The sequence below is a fragment of the Pan troglodytes genome, chromosome 16 (genome assembly GCF_028858775.2).
Source record: "Pan troglodytes isolate AG18354 chromosome 16, NHGRI_mPanTro3-v2.0_pri, whole genome shotgun sequence".
Classification (NCBI taxonomy): Eukaryota; Metazoa; Chordata; class Mammalia; order Primates; family Hominidae; genus Pan; species Pan troglodytes.
This window is the reverse complement of record NC_072414.2, coordinates 92,491,836-92,512,783: the sequence shown is the minus strand read 5'-3', so window position 1 is coordinate 92,512,783 and position 20,948 is coordinate 92,491,836. Positions and strand designations below refer to the sequence as shown.

Here is a 20,948-nt window from a genome sequence, read left to right as displayed (position 1 = left end):
CACTCAGGTCGACAGCAAATCATTTCCAAGCCTGTTTTGAATTATTTTTCAACACTATTCATGGGCTACTTTAGGAAAAGAATAAATTATCATTGTCATTCTTCAGTAAATGCTTACAGTATTTGATCTGCAAATGCAAACTGGAATGTGAATTAGATGTGAATCTTCTTTCTTTAAAGAATTTGATTTTCCTAATAGATGACGGGCTCTTTTTAAGTATTATTTACTTATTTATTGCAATGCAGTCTCACTGTATTGCCCAGGCTGGAGTGCAGTGGTGCAATCTCAATTCACTGCAACCTCCATCTCCCAAGTTCAAGCTATTCTCATGCCTCAGCCTCCCGAGTAGCTGGGATTATAGGCGTGTGCCACCATGCCCAGCTAACTTTTGTATTTTTAGTAGAGATGGGGTCTCACCATGTTGGTCAGGCTGGTCTCAAACTCCTGGCCTCAGGTGATCCAGCTGCCTCAGCCTCCCAAAGTGCTGGGATTACGGGCATGAGCCGCCATGCCAGGCCCTTTTTAATATTAATAAAAAGAACCACCATAACATATTCAGGCAAAAAACAGAAGAGGAAAGAGTTGACGTATGTGTATACAGGCATACTTAAATGAAAACGTGTCATCCAAAATAGTGGTAAAAACTAAATTACTAGAATTTGCTTAGCTAAGGTAAAAAAGAAGGGGCTGGCTGGGCACGGTGCATCATGCCTGTAATCCCAGCACTTTGGGAGGCCGAGGCAGGCGGATCACGAGGTCAGGAGATTGAGACCATCCTGGCCAACATGGTGAAACCCCGTCTCTACTAAAAAAATATTAAAAAAATTAGCCAGGTGTGGTGGCGGGCACCTGTAATCCCAGCTACTCAGAAGGCTGAGGCAGGAGAATCACTTGAACCCATGAGGCAGAGGTTGCAGTGAGCCAAGATTGCGTCACTGCACTCCAGGCTGGGAGACAGAATGAGTCAGACTCTGCCTCAAAAAAAAAAAAAAAAAAAGAAGAAGAAGAAGGGACGGAGACAAAAGGTTATGGAATGGGGGATCTGCTGATATGGATTTGTTTTGTGACAGACTGTTCTCTCCAAAGATGACATTACCTCCTATCTCTCATGCCTTTCCACAATGAGGCTGGATACTCCTACCATTAAGAGATGAGGTCTATGTTCCCTCTCCTTGAAACTGGGTGGGCCTATGATAATGGTGATAATGTTGTTATGTAACTTCCAAGGCTAAGTCATAAAAGGTGATGCAACTTTTGCCAGACTCTTGGGACATTCACTACTGCAACACAGCCACCATTCCACCAGGACGCCCTAGCAACCTATACAAGGGAACTGAGGTCACTGACAGACAACCCTGGCTGAGCTCCCAGCCAACTGCCAGCACCAACTTGCCGGCCACCTGAGCCAGCCTTTTTTGTTGTTGTTGTTTTGTTTTGTTTTTTAGCCAGAGTCTCACTCTGTGGCCCAGCCTGGAGTGCAGTGGCACAATCTCAGCTCACTGCAACTTCCACCTCCAGGGTTCAAGCGATTCTCCTGCCTCAGCCTCCAGGCAGCTGGGACTACAGGCATGCACCACCACGCCTGGCTAATTTTTGTATTTTTAACAGAGACAGGGTTTCACCATGTTGGTCAGGCTGGTCTCAAACTCCTGACATCAGGTGATCTGCCTGCCTCGGCCTCCCAAAGTGCTGGGATTGCAGGCATGAGCCACCGTGCCCGGCCGCAAGAGTGAGCCATTTTCAAAGCAGAGAGGCCCCAGTCAAATTGCTCCAGAAAATAACGTGTGGAGCAGGGAAGTAAAACAAATGTCTCTTGTTGTTTTAAGCCACTAAGTTCTGCAGCATTAGATAAGTGAGTGAGACTCTGGGACCTGAAAGTGGGGCTTTGCCCTTGGCACCAGGCAGTGGGAGGGCTTTGAGGTGAGTGTTACAAGGAAGCCAGAAGGCCTTTAAGAAGCCTGTTGGTTGGGGCTGTATAAAAAAGTTTTTTGACTGTTACTAGAAGGTGGAAGACGGGGAAGCCTTGTATGTATGTAATAGTGCAAAGTCTGGCAACACTGTCACATGTGGTAATGTGGTAAATAGGAAATGTCCTAATGACCTAATGATCTACTTAGGTAGATTCCTCAGGCAGAATACCGTTAAGTATCACTGGCTTTTCTTCATTGTCTATGATAAGATGCAAGAGGGCAAAAATAAGCCAACAACTTCAATTCAAGGGAAGCACTGACAGAAATGCTACCATCCTCACAAGTTATTTATCTCTGCGTAAGCCCTTCTCAGGGAAAAATGCACATTCTTAGGCCTAAATTTGTTGAAATGCTCTAGTCAATATGTTGAAATGCTCTAGACTAATTTTTCTCTTCCTTTAAATGTGTGTTGTTGGGAGAATCTGACCTTTTAAAGGTTTCTTGACCATGTGTAACTCCTGTCTGCAGAATTTTCTTTAACGATGGAGGCATATCACAGTGGTTAAAATCATCAACTCTGGAGCCAGGCTGCCTGGATTTGGCTCCTGGCCCCACCACCACTTGCAATCTCTGTGATCTTGGGCTCCTTAGCTTCCTGCCTGTGTTCTCATAATAATCACACTCACCTCAAACACTTTACAAGCATTAAAAAAGTTAATTTTGGAAAAGGGCTTACAATAGTGCCAAGCAAATACTAAGTACCAGGTAAATACATTTTTAAATATGTGTAAGGATGTTTGCTTCTGGTTACCAAAAAAGTAGAGGGCCCCTCTTTGGAAGCTGGAGTCTCCATCTTCCTGGTGTCAGGACAGTAAGAAAACTAGATGACAGTTTAACAGTAAAGAAGCAACTGGAAACCCATTAGTGGGAAACAGTCCTGAGCAAACTGGTAGAAATCACATTCTGGAAATCCCTGCCTGACTTGAATCAGGCAGAGATGTGAGGGCTTTTACCTGTATAAAAAGATGTGCAGAGATGAAGTGAGGGATATCACTACACTGTTTCTCCACGAGTGTACAGGTATGAACTCCTCTTGCCATGTACCAGTATTGCTGAGTGAAAAGTGAGCTAAATTTTAGGCATAATAAGGACTGCTTATGGTAAGTACTGTCATTTCTAAGACAGTCTAAGGAGCTATTTTTTTCAGAAATGGCATTTTAAGAGTAGAAGATTATGACTGAAAGAGAAGTACTTGTTTTTTTGTCAACAGATCGCTTAAAAGTATTTACTGAGCATCTATTAATGCTGTATGTATTCAACAATACACTATCCCAGAGATTAAAGGGCCAAGGGAAGAGAAGGGCAGTGGCAGAAGAAGAGAAGGCAGAGAAAGAGAATAAAGAGAATGAAAGAAGAAAAATCAACACAAATGTGCACAGCATTTACTAGGCATCTTAGAAAATTAATCCCTCCCCTGGGAGAGAACTACTTCCCCGTGCACGGGATCGTAACAGGGAAAACTGGAAGACATCTCACAAAAGAGCATAATTTAAAGAATTACAAACCCTTTAGGGGATGCAGAAAAAACTACCAGGTATTCATCCTAATGAACTACAATGGAATTACATAACAGTTCAAAGGGTTATTAGTCTTTCCATTTTATAAAGAAGCCCATCATTAGTAATAATTGGGCTGGTATAAAATAGGAAATCATCTTTTGAAGGGTCTAGCGTAAATTACAAAACCAGGGCCAGCGGCATAATTTAGAAAATTAAATATCCTAAATCACCTCCCTGTGACATCGCCATTACCGTTTTTATGATAGGATCAACTTATTTATTTGTTTAAAAATACCTGGATTCATAAAGGTGGAGAGGAAAAACATTTTTAAATATCCAAAGTGAGCAAAATGAAGGCACAACAAAGTTCCAAAGTTGTTCTTTGGGGTGGAGAGGGGTAGAAACTGGAGGTGGAGGGAGGCACAAAGGAAGAAGTGAAAGATTTGCGTCCTCTGGATTGCTCTACACACCTGAACTTCCAGACTCTCTCCATCTTAGGTCAACATCTGGGATGGCCGCCCAATACCTCTGTTTTATTTCAGCTTCCCATTTTAAAATCCTACCATAGGCTGGGCATGGTGGCTCGTGCCTATAATCGCAGCACTTTGAGAGGCTAAGGCGGGCAGATCACTTGAGGTCAGGAGTTCGAGACCAGCCTGACCAACATGGCGAAACCCCATCTCTACTAAAAATACAAAAATTAGCTGGGTATGGTGGCATGTGCCTGTAGTCCCAACTACTCAGGAGGCTGAGGCAGGAGAACTGCGTGAGCCTTGTAGGCAGAGGTTGCAGTGAGCTGAGATCACACCATTGCATTCCAGCATGGGTGACAAGTGAGACTCTGTCTCAAAAAAAACAAAAAAGAAAAGAAAAAAATGCTACCATAAACACATTTGATTCCTTTGCTCTTGCCTCTGAATTCCCTTCAGAGGGACCCTAGTATGAAATGTGCTAAACAAATCTTACTTTATAGGACAAAGGCAGTTTCCAGCTCTCCTTAAAATAACAATTACGGTATCCTCTTAGATAGAATCCCAATGTATACAACAACAGGCTTATGATATTTTTCTATTGGTAACTTTTCTCCAAAGGTAAATGAGCTCTGAACTATATTTTCCATTTGCACTAAGTCAAATGACAAGAAATCTCTAGATGCCTATATTAAAAATAGAAAGTAATACAAATACTATAAAGGGCAGGATATTTTCTGTATTAAAGAACCTTAAAATGTGATGCAATTTGACCAAAAATTGTGTACTATTTATTTCTAAAAGTGATTCTTAATAACTGGGACTGAAAAACCTAGTAAGACTATGATATAATTATAAATCAATAATCAAAAATGCCCCTGGTTAAAATGTATTACATAAATTACTTCTCCAAAGAGTTGTACTACGCAACATTGCTTTGGATAAACCATCCTACAAAAATATCAAAGTAGCATGCAAAAGGAACACAGAGGGGAAGGCACTTGTTTTAGAGGCATTTTGTGTGAACAGCTGCTCATATACTTATTGCTATATGGGGTTTAACCGGAGAAAGCCCAAGCCCGCTTTCTTAAAATTAAAAAAAAAGGAGTCGTGATCTTTCTTACTCCTTATTTAAGTTATTTTAAAGTTTGAAACGCTGCCTTTAAAGTTTTACTTCTACAGCTAGAACACAGTACTTGACTACTGCTGAAATTTAAACAAAAATATTTCGGGTTACTGTGATATTTATAAAATAGTATCTTCAGATATCTGTGATTAATGTTCCAGAAAGCACCTAGTTTAAGTACCTGACAGACTGTCTTCTGCAAAACCATTTATACAACTCAATTCCCATCTACTTGATCTTTTTCTTTTAGAAATACATGTCAGTTAACTCCTTAAAACGTACAAATCAAAATACAACCCAGCCCTCCCTGTTACACACCACCAAAGCATACTGGTGGTTGCTTCCAGTCTTTGAACAGTGTCTACTACAAACAGATCACTGCCTCAGCTCAGCCTCCTACGGAGAGTAAATACCAAACTAGAGTATTCTCTGACTTAAGAATCACCTAGACCAGAGCCTGCCACAGGAATAAAAGATGCTCTGTTCTCACTCATAAGTGAGAGTTTAACAATGAGACCACATGGACACAGAGAGGGCAACATCATACACCGGGGCCTGTCGGAGAGTGGGGGACAAGGGGAGGGAGGGCATTAGGACAAATACCTAACGCATGCGGGCCTTAAAACCTAGGTGACGGGTTGATGGGCGCAGCAAACCACCATGGCACATGTATACCTATGTAACAAAACTGCACATTCAGCACATGTATCCCAGAACTTAAAATAATAATTAAAAAGATGCTCTGTCAAAGTAAGCCGTGAAAGTAAGTTGTTCACACTCGTAAACAAATAAATGATTTATTTATTGAAGGACTTCCTGGCCCCTTTGATACGTTACTGCGCACGGCGAACCTCTGAAACCTGGACCTAGGATCCAAGGTACTAGTCTTCCAAACTGATGTGAATGATGAACCCACTGGACTCCACAGTATCTGGGAAAACCACAGTTTTTCTTTTTCTTTGAGACTAGTCAAGTGCAGTAGTGAGAAGGGAGGAAAGAGGAGAACCAGGGATCTGATCTGTAACTGACGGTGGACGCTACCTTTGGACTAGCCAGCCAGTTTTATGAACAAACTTCAGGAAATCACTGATCTCTGCAGAGCCTACGTAGTAAATATGATAGTAAACGGAAAGCAATAATGTAATAACATCTCGTATTATCCACAGATTTTAACTTTAAACAGAAATACATTAGAGATTCATCAAATTCTGAAACACTAGGCTAACAGGACACCCTTAAAAATCTGATTTTAGGGAATGTATATCACTAGGTCTCAGCTTTTTAGTTTTAGGACCCCCTTGCACTTTTAAAATTGGAGAAGCTCAAAGAATCTTTATGTCAGTTATACTTATCTATATTTACTATTTTAGAAATTGAGAAATTTTTAAAATATCCAATTCACTTAAGAAAAAATCCACAATCAATTGAAATAAATTTTATGTAAAAAAAAAAAAAAAAAAGAGCTGCTTTCCAAAACAAAAAGGATTTTTGCGAGAACAGCACCTCTTACAGTTTTCTGCAAATCTCTTTTAATGTCTGGCTTCACAGAAGGCAGCTGGAGTCAGAGATCTGCTTCTGCATTTCATCTGTTACAACATGCTGTCTTGACTGAAGCACCTGAAGAAAATCCAGCCTCACTCAGATACGCAGTTGGAAAAGGAAGGAATTTTTAAATAACTTTTTTCAAGTAACTTTGGATCTTCTCTGATACTCCATCAAAACTAGACAAGTGGGTGTTTCTTAATGGTTAGTTACAATATGAAATCTGGAACCAAACTGATGAACTTTCGTACTCTGTTACATTAAAATCCATTGGTTCACCTTGCACTTGAAATGGATCGTTTATCCATGTGTGACTGTTGTCACATTACGCATTAGTCATTTGGAAAACAAGGTTCATTGGGTTATGTGGATCTTCCAAATGTTGACCTGTTCCATTACATGAGATCAAAAAATCACTTTTGTTAATATCTCCACTGATGGAAGAAGTCTCTAGATACTAGGAATCTCACAGCAGTAAATACAAGTTTTCTAAAATCCTCATTTGCAAAGCTCAAATTTTATGACTGGCCCTAAGTCCTGTCAGTTGTTTTCCTTAAAGTGACACGTGAATTTTACTCATTTTCAAGACAATGTCTGCCAAATACCCAAGTCTAAATGGCTAGAGTTTAGCTTCTACTCTTTCCAGTAAAGATGGTGTCCCATGAAAAACTGCCGGCTCAGCTCAAACAAATGAAGTTGCTTTTCCTCAATCATCACTGCCCTTTGGTATGCAGTAAGAATGCTTGCCATTTCCATCCCACAGAACATTTAAAAAGCATTCGCAGGAACAGGATTTAATAAACTTAATTTTACCGCTTCATCACGGACATTCTTAAGTGGAATTGGAATGTCTTTTCCTGAGAGTGTCTGGCGGGGAACAATGACCAGTACCGGCTGGGGCCACTGTCTGGATTCGCGCTAACATGCCAGCAGTTTCACCTGCCACTGCTTGTACACCATCAACACAAATGTCATCACAGTGAAAAAGGCAAATCACATCTTAGTATTGTTAGGAAATTCGTTTTGATCTCATAGGCACCTAAAACAATCTTGAGAAGCCTCGGCTAAAGTCCACACTGAAAAACATCATTCTAACATAAATAAAAAACAATTTTTGTTTTGTTTTAAATCACAAGAAGCAGAAAATCATAGCCTTTAAGAGTGGTTAGTGGCAAGAATTTTTAAAACGGAGGGACTTGGGGACTATGTTCCAATTCCCCTGTTTTTCAGAGAAGGAAGCTGATCCCAGCGGGGTGTGGGGAGTGTTAAACATCTTGTCAAAGTTTATAAGGCAAGTCAGACACTAGATCAGAAGCCCATTAGCTGCTCTATCATCCCATTCTACTGATTCAACAGCGCCTCTGACACAGGCACAGTGGGGGGATCTTTAGGATGATGTACAGGAGACACCTGATCCCAGTGGGCAAAACATTAATCAGCTCAAAGGACAACGGACAGATATGTTTTTCCTATTTTAAGTAAAAATGATAAACTAAATAGACTTCCAGTTTTAGTTCCAACATGTAAAGAGCTTGGAAATCATCACTCCCATTCTTACAAAACAAAAAACCTGAACAAACTCAAAGTCAATGACTTTTCATGGATCCATCAGAAAACTGAAGATGTGGGGCAAACCTCCACCACAGAGTCTGGAGAGGAAACAAATTCAGAGCCATGGCGGAGATCTGTGTACCTGGAGCCGCAGTCACTTAAGCCATAAACTGGTAGGAACACTGAAATGGTAATTTTGACGAACACTGAAATGGTAAATTTGACTGTGAATTGACTGGTCTGAGAGTGGCAGCCAGTATTAAGAAGCCCCCCACTCAGCTGTTTTACTCCCAGGAACCCCACCAAGTCCTCAAGGTAAAGAGCCAGTAAAGACGCTCTCATGGCTCCAGCATGAGGAGGTGAGAGTAACCCTTGTGAAATGCACCCAGAACCTTCTCCATGACAAAGGCCGGCACCCCGGGGGGAAAGACTTTCTCAGAACCTTGTCTCAGAGCCACGAGGAAAGCCCATTCCTGAGTCCAGTCCCCTCTGGCCTCCTGTCTCGCTTATGGGGCTGGAAAAGCTACACAAGAAGAAACGTGTGAAGACGCAGCCTAGGGACCCAGGCCCAGGGAAAGACTGAGAGTGAATCAGAAGACTGCAGACCACTGGCCCTCCCCACACCTTACAACTGCACCAATGGGGCTCCACCGTGTAACAGAGGATGAAAGCCGAGAAAGCTGCAGGATGCACCCTCTCTCCAACAAGGCTGCTTAGGGAAGCCCAAAGCCAAGACACGGGACAGAAACAAGGGCACTGCAGGGACCGGAACCCTCTGGCACCTACAGCTGCAATAAACATGACGCACAGCCCAATTCACAGCCAGATTAACAAAAAGCCTCAGGTCAAAGGACTGTTTACCTCAGTTTCTGTTACCCACCATGTCTAGCTTCAGTAAAAAAAATCACAAAACATACTAAGAGGCAAGAAAAAAACACAGTCTGGAGAGACAAAATAAGCATCAGAACAAGACTTAAATATGACACAGGTGTTGGAATTACCAGCAGGGGAATTTAAAACAACCATTAATTATTAAGATTAATGAAATTATTAGATGGTAATTGTAAAATCCTGTCTTAATGCCTTAATAAGCAGCAGCTCTGAGGAGGTGAAATTCTCAACACAGTACAGATGTGGGTGTCACTGGCAAAGGGAAAAAGGAGTGACAAGGTGACCCCCCAACAGTGCTGTACCTTGTCTGCTGGGGCAAACCAACCTTTGACTCTGCTTTGCCTTTTGAACCTTTCCCTCCTACGTAAAGGGTAAAAAGCCTCACAGTGAAAGGAATTCCCAGGTAGAAAGCACAGTATGGCCTCTTTTCTGCAAATAATCTAGCCAATCAGACACCGCCTCCTTTCCAGGGTCATTCTCCAGGAGGGAGCCATCCTGTTTACTGCTATCTTACCTTCCACTGGACTGTGTTACTGAAAGTTTCCTCCAATTTCCATACCATTTGCACAAGGAACTGCAGCTACTATTTCTTTCTTTCTTTCTTTCTTTTGAGATGGAGTCTCACTCTGTCACCCAGGCTGGAGTGCAGTGGCGTGATCTCGGCTCACTGTAACTGCAGCCTCCCGGGTTCAAGAGATTCTCCTGCCTCAGCCTTGTGAGTAGCGGGGACAATAGGTGCGTGCCACCACACCCAGCTAATTTTTGTGTTTTTAGTAGAGACGGGGTTTCACCATGTTGGACGGGCTGGTCTCTAACTCCCGGCCTCAACTGATCCACCTGCTTTGGCCTCCCAAAGTGCTGGGATGACAGGTGTCAGCTACTGCACCTGGCCCTATCTCTTTTCTTTTCAATCCTTTCCTTTCACCTGCAGAAGTGGCTCGGTGAGAACAGTACTTACCTTGCCAGGTCTATAATTTGTGCTTAAGCATTCTGAGGTGGGGTTTTCCCCAAAAACATATATTTTCTCCTACTTCTCTTTGAACAAAATTCCAGTTGTGCCGATCATTAAAGCCTCACTTTTATACGTGTGTACACGTGAATACGTATATGATTAAACGTTCCTGCTAGTCACTGCCTGAGGTTCAGCTTTCTCATGGAATCTCTTTCTAAAAGATTTCATAGTCTGAATAACCCCCTGGTCCATACATTGACTACGGGAGTTTACCCTGTGAGGAAGAAGATAAGAAAAAAAACTCAGTAACTCACTATCTGATTCTTCAGGATGGGTGGTATTATTTACTCCTCAAGCTTTACTGAGGAACAATCTTTTCACAAGGTTATAGTACTGTACCTGTTTAATAACATCTGCTTGTGTCACCCTTTTCCTGTCCATAACCACTAAGTTTCTCTTTTGAATGGGGCAAACATTCCCACAACCTTCTGCTCTTCACCTGAGGCTGGAGAACTGTAACCAATGCCCACATGCCAGAGCCTCCGGGATCCTCTTAGTTCTGGAGTGGTGTGTGTGCAAACATTATGTACACATTATTCCACTTTGTGTGCATGAGCCTGAGAATGAGGGCCTCCTAAGTTTTGTGCCCTGGCCACTTCACTTGCCTCGACCTAGTCCTGGCCCAGGCACAAGGGGCTATTTACCTCCAGAATGTCCACTGCTGTCTGTCCTCACTACCATTTCTTTCTCTTTCTTTTCTTCCTTCCTCCTTCCTTCCCCTCCTTCCTTCCTTCCTCCTTCCTTTCCTTCCTTTCTTCCTTTCTTTCCCTTTCCCCTTTCCTTTCCTCTCTTTCTTTCTCTTTTCTTTTTTTTCTTGAGAGAGTTTCACTCTTGTCACCCAGGCCGGAGTGCAGTAGCACAATCTTGGCTCACTGCAACCTCTGCCTCCTGGGTTCAAGCGATTCTCCTGCCTCAGCCTTCCAAGTAGCTGGGATTACAGGCATGTGCCACCATGGCCGGCTAATTTTTGTATTTTTAGTAGAGATGGGGTTTCACCATGTTGGCCAGGCTGGTCTCAAACTCCTGACCTCAGGTGCTCCGCCCGCCTCAGCCTCCCAAAGTGCTAGGATTACAGGCATGAGCCACTGCGCACAGCCGTCACTACCATTTCTACTTAACGTCGGTCACACCTTCACTGTTCTCTCTTTAATTTATTCATTCCATTCTTTTTTTTTTTTTTTTTTGGCTACAAGTAAAAAACCAAAAACTGGCTTCTTATAAACACTGCCAACTAAGCAGGACGCAGGTTTCCTCCCACAGGTGGCGCTCATTATTCAGGCAGGTGCTATGGCTCCTCTTAGCTGTGTTTATCATTCCTGGGCACAGAGAAGTGGCTCCTCCATGGATGGGCCCTGCTGCGCTCCTGCCGTCCTGGAAGGGGGAGGTTCTGAGGTCTGAATGCTGGACAGCGGGCTGGCTGTAGGGAACAGCAACAGCAGCTCTTCATGGCCTCTCCCCCTACTCAGCACTAACAAGTCACAAGCAGATGTTACTTTATTACCAAGCCACGGGTGCGCTCTGTTTTTTTTTTTGTTTTTGCACTATATAGATCAGAGTTTTTACGGCAATTTTTCCAAAAGGCCACAGTAGTTTTTAAATTTTGGTATTATAATTTTTTTGGTCTCTTCCAATTTAAATAATCTGTTTCTAGTCAAAACGGTGTGATGAAGACTAAAATGTCCCTGAATGAAGACCACCATGTGGCCCCTCTGCTGTCCTTATACCTCGGCAGTCTGCGATCTCCAATCATAAGCCAACAGCATGATGCCTGGGGCTGCGGTGCTCACAGCACGCGGGCTAGAAGAAGCTCTCTGCTTTGATTTAGTGCTCCCTGAACCAACCAACCTTCTTTCAAGCTGCTTTTCATGAGAAAGCTCAGTCCAGAGCATCAGCCACAGCTGCTCCTTCTAGCCCATATTGTTCACCAGGAAAAGAAAACCTATTTAGAGCCAAAGAACACACAGGTGAAGCAGAAACACCAAATTTGCTTTTGGCAGGAAACACCACTAGAGAGTCAAGAAATACTAAATTATGTTGAGGCACCTGAAGACAAAGGACAACTGGAGCCTTAACAGACGGACGGCCCTGCACTCAGGAAAGCAGCCCGTGCTTCCTCAGTCCCCACCCCTCGCTGTGCGCAGTCAGCCAGACTGCCAGGACTACTGAGGACCTCCTAGGTGCACAGCTCTGCTCCTCGTGCAGTGGAGAACCTAAGCACAGACAGAGGCAGTCCCCACTGACATTTCTATCTGCTCAAATTTTAAAGTGCATGTGAGTCTTTAACTCAACATTCCTGCTGTCCAACAACACTGCTAGGGGCAGCTCTGAGGGCTCCGGGACACACGGCAGCTGCCCACGTGCTTGTCCTGCCCAGCGGCTCCTCTCAGCCACCTGGCTGCATGCCTCCATGTACAGACTCTGGACAGTTGTATACAGGGTTGAAACTGGGAGGCTTGAGTTGAATATGAATCTAAAGATTTGCTCTGTTGGTGGCAAGCCAGTCCTCGCTGTTAATCCCCCCTCACTTTATTAGTTACACACTTTATCTTGAAAAACAATTACAAAGAACAAGAACATTTTAAGTGTTAAGTGCATTATAAATATTAACTCATTTAATCCTCATAACAAGCCTGTATTATCTTAATTTGAAGGTGAGGACACTAAGGCACAGAGAGATTAGGCGACCTGCCCAAGGTCACAGCTAACATGGGATAGAGTTAAGGCTCAAACTCTTGCAGTCTAGCTCTAGTCTACGCCATTAACCGCTGAACAAAGTATTTTAAAAAAAGGGGCTGAGGCATTTAAGTGAGTATATAACATGCCTTCCTAAGGGCGGCCACACTCGTCATAACTAAGTCTCTAACGTAGAAGTTGAGAGAACAACAACAAGGCAAGCAGGACTGCAGCACTGCAGGTATCACATCTCCCAACTGTGGCGACTTCTGTGTGTCTCAGAAGCTTTCTGCAATGGAACACCCACCAGTCAGCCCCAAATACCTCTCCCAAGGCAGGCAGATCTGTGTGGACCAACAAAGGAACCACCAGGCACTTGTGGCCATTTAAACTTAAATCGCAATTAAATAAAATTGAAATTTCAGTTCCTCAGTGGCAACGGTCACATTAATAGGTGCTCAGCAGCCACATGGGACCAGTGGCTACTATACTGGACAGCAAAGAGAGACCATTTCCAACATTACAGAAACTGGTACTGGCCAGCACTAAGTAGACTAAGTAGTGTGATTTCTTCTTACGCTTTAGTCTGAAAACATTAGTGATAATAATTGCATCTTTTCTTCCATGAATCTGCAAAATTCAAATTACATTTTGTTTCTTCATAAAGCAAATTTGTACTCCAAAGGTCAGCTCCAAGGGGTAGAGTGGGTTACTTACAAGCAGGTCAAGTAAAGCCCTTGTCCTCTAGTAGCTGGTACCCAGGATGTTAATATGTCTTCTTGTATAATAATGACCGAAGGTTCAAAACCAGTGAGGAAAAAGGAACTCATTAAAAAGTTCAGCAGACAGCAAAATCCATTTTGTTTACAGATTTTAGCTTCATGTTGGACATTAAGCATGAGACACACATTCAACTGGTCACATGGAAGCTTGACAAGAGAGGATGGCTAAGTACACACAAGCTGATACCCCATCAGAGGAACAACTAGGACGCACGTGTTACTACAGAAAGTGGGCCAGACACTTCCAGGCTTTAAAAAAAGCACCCACACAAAAACGTTCAAATACAATGGAAGCCATGTGGTCCAGGGACAGTGGTGCCAAACTTCCCACTGCAAATATTTTCTTACAACAATTTCTAGCATCCTTAACTTCCACGAGCGGTATCCCTAAATACACAGCACCACTGCTCCATTTCATGTGGGTTCTCATGAAGCAGAAAAGCCACAATTAAAACGTGAACAACTTAGCAATAAAGCACAAATTCTAGGATATTTTCACAGGTAAGGAATCTAAGATCCAAAATTCTCCCTCTAACTCCTCAACTTGCAGTCAATGGAAGCCAGGTAAGATTATCCTTATGACCAACAGGAATTGCCTTGTTCTAACACAGATCTTTGTTCATTTAAAAAAAATTCTCCTCTCTGTCCTTCTCTCCATTCCTTCCCTCACTCTTAGCGTCTACCCCTATTACATTTAGAAACACAATTGAATTTTTATGAAATCTTGTGATACAGTCAAAGTTATTTTTTTATTTCAGAAGAATGAGGCATCGCTTACCAAGCAGTGGTTATAGGAATGATTAGTATCTAGTCATCTTAAGTTGCAAAAACACATTAAGCTCCTCAGAAGATGCAAATTTTTAAAAAATGCAATAAAGTAATAATTATATTACATACTTGTGACTTCTTGTAAGAAATCCAAACATGGTCGACTACTTCCAGAAATACTTATTGAAACAGCCAATGGGGTCTGTCCTTCATAGTTCCGTGTGTTCGTGTCTGCTCCGTAATTATATAACATCCGTGCACACAGCACATCATCCCTAAGGGCAGATAAGTGTAAAGGAGTCTGTCCGTCTTCTAAGCGACCCAAGTTTGTGTCTGCCCCTCTCTGAAGGAACATTCGGCAATAAGAGTGATTGCTTTTGATCACGGCGTATCGCAACAGGAAACCATTCTGAATGTCGATGTTGGCATTGTGGTCCAGGAGGATTTTCACACAGCTTGACCTCTCTCGGATAATGGCGAGCTGAAGCGGTGTGGTACCTTTATCACTGAGTGGGTCAACCTCAGCCTTGAACTCCAGCAGGAGCCGGACAAATGAGTCCCTGCCGTAGTGGGCAGCCACATGGAGGGGAGTCCAGCCGTCATTGCTTTTTGCATTAATGATGTCGCTCCTGTATTCAGATTCTAACATCAAGCGTGCAATGCGGGCCCGGCCATGCATGGCTGCATAGTGAAGAGCCGTGAAGCCTCCGATTAAGTCTTTAACTGTAGGATCAGCTGGAGTTAAAACCAAAATGAAAGTATTAGCAGACTCCAAGACAAAACAACAAACATTACCATGGCACAGCAAACTGTGGCCAATTCTCATATAAAATGTGAAGCAACCAAACACTGTAATGAATATCAAGTACGTTTTTCCTCAGTTTAATTCAAGTCTGGTTTTAATGGAAAATAAATTTTGTAGAATGTTATCAAGTCTGGGTTAATGAAAGGAAAAAGACAAAGTGTTTAAAAAGATATACACAAAAAACGCGGAGTACAGATCACCACATCCCCTGTCTTTGCTAATTTAACCAACTGCCTCTGGCTACTCAACTCCTTCATCTCTGCACTGTTTCATGTTTCTCTTCTGTTTTGAACTTTTTGTTTTATTTTCTCTTGTGCTTCTTCTCGGTCTTAAAGAGAAGCATGTGTAGCAACATCTGCTGCTCTAAATTACAGATACACTACGCTCTGGCACACCGTGGTGTTTTAGGGTATATTAAGTAATAAGAAAAAAGTTTTTCTGTGGTCTGTAAAAATTCCAAAGCATCTCAGATATATGTCAAGTAATCTTGACAAATTGTTTTTTCACAAGATAGAAGTCTATTCTGAATTCTTAGTTTTACACGAACTTTGGAGTTTGTAAGAATTAAGCAATGCATTATGTGAATAACCTCAGCATTGTAAAAATATTTTCTAAAACAGTTCCAAAAACCTCTCCTAATTGACTGATCTCTGGGGAAGGAAAAACAACTATAATAATTTATCTGCTATGTGACTCAAGTCACAGACTTTTGTCACTGGCCTCAGATCTTTCATTAAGCCAAAGGTTGGTTCTTGATGGCGTTCACCCCATGGCATCCCTGGCTGGGGGCAGAAGACGGACGAGGACTGGTTATGCCGGGCACCTCCTAGAAGTCAGCAATTCCATGTAAAAGATCAATTGATCAGACCTAACTACCCAGGATGAAAATGCTCTCTTGTAAAAGTCACCTTAATTTTTGGCTTGTTAATAAAAGAAAAAAATCATTAATGTTTTACACACACACCTACACATACATACACACACACAGCCTCCACAGGTGAGTGAAAACTCACGTATTGTTTAATAAATGTTATTTAGGTCTAGAACATATTATGACAAATGGTTCTCTTAGAAAAATCTGAGGCAGAAAACTATATGTAAAATAACAATACTGTGGAAAGTATTTCAGTGAAGGAGTTGCTAACAAAACCTATACAAAATAAGATGTTTTTAGGTAAGCCATATCATGTAGATTTCTAAAAACATTTACTGTAAAGTGACAGTACACAATGGTAGTATTAGTTGTATCTATTTAGGGGAAATAAGGGCATTATATCTACCTTGGTCTTAACTGAAAGAAAAATATACAGTACCTGTTTACCACAGGACTTAAATTTAAGTAGGGTAAGAACATTTTAACACAGCATTTTGCTGCCATCTGCTGGTAAGGCATGAGCATGACACTAATGTTTCCACCGGGCAGATACTGCTGAGCCCTTAAGTCACTCAAGCCGGTTCCAGGTGCATCGCTTACCAGAAGTTCAAAGTCAGGCGTGAAATCTACAAGATGCCCTCCCATTCAAATGAAACAAAACATCTTGCCAGAGGTCATTTCTAATCTATACCTGGCCAGTCAACTGCTGGCAGACATTCCCTCTTAATCCGCAAGTGAAATTTAAGAATACCTTCTTTTCACTTCTCCCACCCTTCAGCCACCATCCTTATTTGTATCCTATACTCGTTCTATTTGACAGTAAAATTAAAATTATGTTACAAAACATTGCACTTGCATCTTTGGTTTCCATTTCAGGTCTCTTTCAGGTTCTATGTACATTTTGAAGCTACACTGAGCTAAGGAAAAACAGAGATTAACACACACAACAATGACCTGCATAGTCTCTGTTAAAATCAAATGGGAGATTAGAAGCAATGAAAATGCGAACAAATGTAATTTAAAGATTATTAGCCCATGAAATAAGGTAAGAAAAATATCTCATTTGTAATAGCAACATAAACTACAAAATGCCAAGACAGAAATTCAGTAAGAAATGGACAAGACGTGAAAACATTAAGTGAACTCATGTCACTCTGTATCCACTCAAATGTCCTTTTATCAAAAAAAGAAAAGCCTTCCCTAAACATTTCATCTAAAACAGCAACCCCATCGAACTTATTACTTTGTCCCCTTATCAAACATTTTCTCCCCAGGTGGAACTTATTTTAAATAAGCTGTAGCATAATCTCAACAAGTTCATTTAAATTTACAAGAAAAAAAATTTAATGTATATAAACAGAAGCAAAGAAACATTACCTATGAATATGAGGGGATTTTTTTTTCTAATAGCTTTACTGAGGTAAAATGCACTCACTTTAAGGGTACAGATGATGAGCTTTGATAACTGCATACAAGTATATAACCCACCACCCTATTTAAAATATAGAGCATTCCATCATCTCAAAAAGTTCCTTCATCTCTCTTTAGCCCTTCCCAGACTCTGGGTCCCAGGCAAACCACTGGTCAAAAAAGTTTTGTCATTTCTGGAAATTCATATTAATAGAATCATATGTAGACTTCTGTGTTTGACTTACTTCACTTTGCATGATGTTTCCGAAATACTTCCATGTTGTATCGACAGTTCATTCTTTTGTATTGCTGGATAGTACTGTATACTATATAGTTTTTTTAATTAATTCATGAGAAGATGGGCATTTCAGTTCTTACCAATTTGAGCCTATTTGAATAATACTATCATGAATTAATATATGAGAGAGAGACAGAGAGAGAGAGAGAGAGAGAGAGAGACAGAGAGAGAAGGACAGGGGGACAGAGTGTTTTCATCTCACTTGGGTTCAATACCCACGAGAGACTTGCTGGGTCGTATGTGAAATGCACATGAAACTTTCGTAAGTTCCTTTTTAAATGGCTACACCATCTTACATTCTCATCAGCAATGGATGAGTTCAGATTGTTCTACATCTTGGTATCATTAGTCATTTTAATTTCACTCATTCTAGAGAGGTAAAATCGTGGCTTATTGTGCTTTTAATTTCTATTTCCCTAATAACTAGTTATACTGAACGTATTCATATACTGTTTTGTGAACTGTCTGTTCACCTCCTTTATCCATTTTTATTGGTTGTCTCCTCATTAATGAGTTGTACAAATTCTGTGTATATTCTGGATACAAGCCTTTTGTCAGATGTGTCTTGTAAATATTTTCTCCTAGTTTGTTGCGTGCTTTTTCATTTTCTGTATTATGTTTTGAAGAGCAAAACTCTTAATTTTGATGAAGCCCATTATTTATTTTACAGTTTGTAGTTCTGTATCCTATTTTAAAAATCTCTGCTCAATGATTTTTTTTCTTCTAGGAATTTTGCACTTTTAACTCTCACATTTAGATCAATGGCCCATAATTAATTTTTCTGTGTGGTATAATGTAAGTTCAAGGTTCAGTACTCCCCACAAAGATATCTACTTGTTCCAGCACAATTTGTTAAAAGGACTCTTTTCTTAATGATTTACCCTAGTGTCACTGATGAAAATCAATTTACCATAACAGTGTCGCTCTATTTCTTAATTCTGTTTTGTTCCATTGACCTAAAAGTCTCTCCATACACCAATCCCACACTGTCTTGACTACTGTAGCTTATAGTAAGTTTTAATAGCAGGTAGCTTAAGTTCTCTAGCTTTCTTTAAAATTATTAATATTTGGGATAATAAATTTTAGAATCAGCTTGTCAAGTCTTCAAACAAGCCTGCTGGAATTTTGATTAGAACGCCACTGACTCTAAGGATGGCAATCTCTCCAAAGTGATCTAAACAATATTGATTCTTCCAAACCATAAACATGGGATAGTTCTCTATATAGGTCTTCTTTAATTCTCTTCAGCAATGTTTTATAGCTTATATACGTCATGCATATCTTTTGTTAAATTTATTCTTAAATATTTTAAACTTTGTTGCTATTATAATGAGCTAAAATTCCATTTTCCAAATGATGACTGCTGATAGAAATAAAATTGATTTTTGTACACTGACTTGTATATTCTATAATCTACCCAAAATCACTTTTAGTTCTAGAAGACATTTGTAGTTTTCTTGCCAGGGTCTACATGCACAATTATGTTCTCTGCAAATAAAGACAGTTTGACTTCTTTCTTTCCAATTCATGACCCTTGATTACTGCTCTGCCCTCATTCCACTGGTTAGAACCTACAGTAGGATGCTGAATAAAGTGGCAAAAGCACAGACCCTTCCCTTGGTTCCTGATCTTAGAAGGAAAGAATTCAGCAGTTCACCACCCAGGAAGCTGTAGCTTTTCATTGCTTTGGAAATCACCTTCTGCTTCTGGTTTCCCATCTTTCTCATGAAGGTATTTAAGACTGTTCCATTTTCTGAATCTACTGAAATGATTGTTAGGTATTTATGTTTTATTCTAATGTGACAAATTACTCAGCCTATTGATTTTCAGATGTTAAACAAATATTGTACTCCTGGAGTAAATACTACTTGGGCGTAATATTTTTTTTTATACACCAATAGACTGGATTTGCCAATATTTCGTTAGGAATTTTGGTATCTATTGTCATGAAAAATATTGGCTTATAGTTTTCTTCCAAGGTCTTTGTTTGGTCTGTATCAGGGCTACACAAGCCTCATACAACAAGCTTGGAAGTGTTCCCTCCTCTGTCAAAAAATTTGTGTAGAATCCTTATTTACGTCCTTTAATATCTGAAATAATTCAATGAGAAGCCAGCTGGACCTAAAGTCTTCTCAGTGAAAAGTTTTAGTTATGAGCTAGACTTCTTAAATTGATATAAGGCTATTAATCTATTTTTTCCTTGGGTCAGTTTTAGCATCAGTTTTGTGCATCAGGAAATCTGTCCATTTTTCCTAATGGCACAAAGGTGCCCATTATACTCCTAATCTTTTTGATGTCTAGAGGATCTGTAGTGACATACCCCTTCCACTCTTTTTAAATTTTTTATTGGTATGTGATATTTTACATGTTTACTGGGTATATGTGAGTATCTATTACACGGACAGAATGTGTAACGATCAAGTCAGGGTATCTGCGTTATCCATCATCACCTTGAGCATTTATCATTTCTATGAGCTGGGAACATTTCAAGTCTTCTCTTGCAGCTACTCTGAGATACATAATACATTGTTGTTAACTATAGTCACCCTATTCTGCTATTGAACATCAGAACTTCTTTCTTCTAACAAATGGAACCCATTAACCAACCTCTCTTCATCTCCTCCTACCACCAACATACCCTTCCCAGCCTCTGTTATCTATCTTCTATTCTCTACTATCGAGAGGCCAACGTTTTTTAGCTTCCACATGAGTGAGAACATGATATTTGTCTTTCTGTGCTTGACTTATTTCACCTCACATGATGACCTCGTCATCTATGTGGCTGCAAATGATCTCATTTTTTATGGCCAAATTGTATTCTATTGTGTGTATATATACCGCAATGGACACTTAGGTTGATTCCAAATCTTTGCTATTGTGAATAGTGCTGTAATAAACACACAAGTGCAGGTATTCCTTTGATATACTGATTTCTTTTCTTTTGGATACTCAGTAGTGGGACTGCTGGATTATATAGTATTTCTATTTTTAGTTTATTTGAGAAATGTCCAGTTTTCCACAGAGGTTGTACTAATTTACAGTCCCACCGATGCCATATTAAGAGTTTTCTTTGACTGCTGGATTACATAGTATTTCTATTTTTAGTTTATTTGAGAAATGTCCAGTTTTCCACAGTGGTTATACTAATTGACAGTCCCACCAACACCGTATTAAGAGTTTTCTTTTCTCTGCCTCTTTGCTGGCATCTGTTATTTTTTGTCTTTTTAACAGTAGCCATTACAACTGGGATAAGATATCTCATTGTGGTTTTGATTTG

General features: G+C 40.7%; 1 protein-coding gene across 1 annotated transcript in view; it reads right to left on the bottom strand.

The window, feature by feature from the left end:
• The window catches only part of ASB7 (ankyrin repeat and SOCS box containing 7), a 49,106-nt gene that overhangs the window by 7,209 nt on the left and 20,949 nt on the right, over window positions 1–20,948 (bottom strand). The window contains exon 5 of the mRNA XM_523240.9: window positions 14,414–15,019. Within this exon, the coding sequence (XP_523240.4) occupies window positions 14,414–15,019 (606 nt within the window). The remainder of the gene's footprint in view (window positions 1–14,413; window positions 15,020–20,948) is intronic.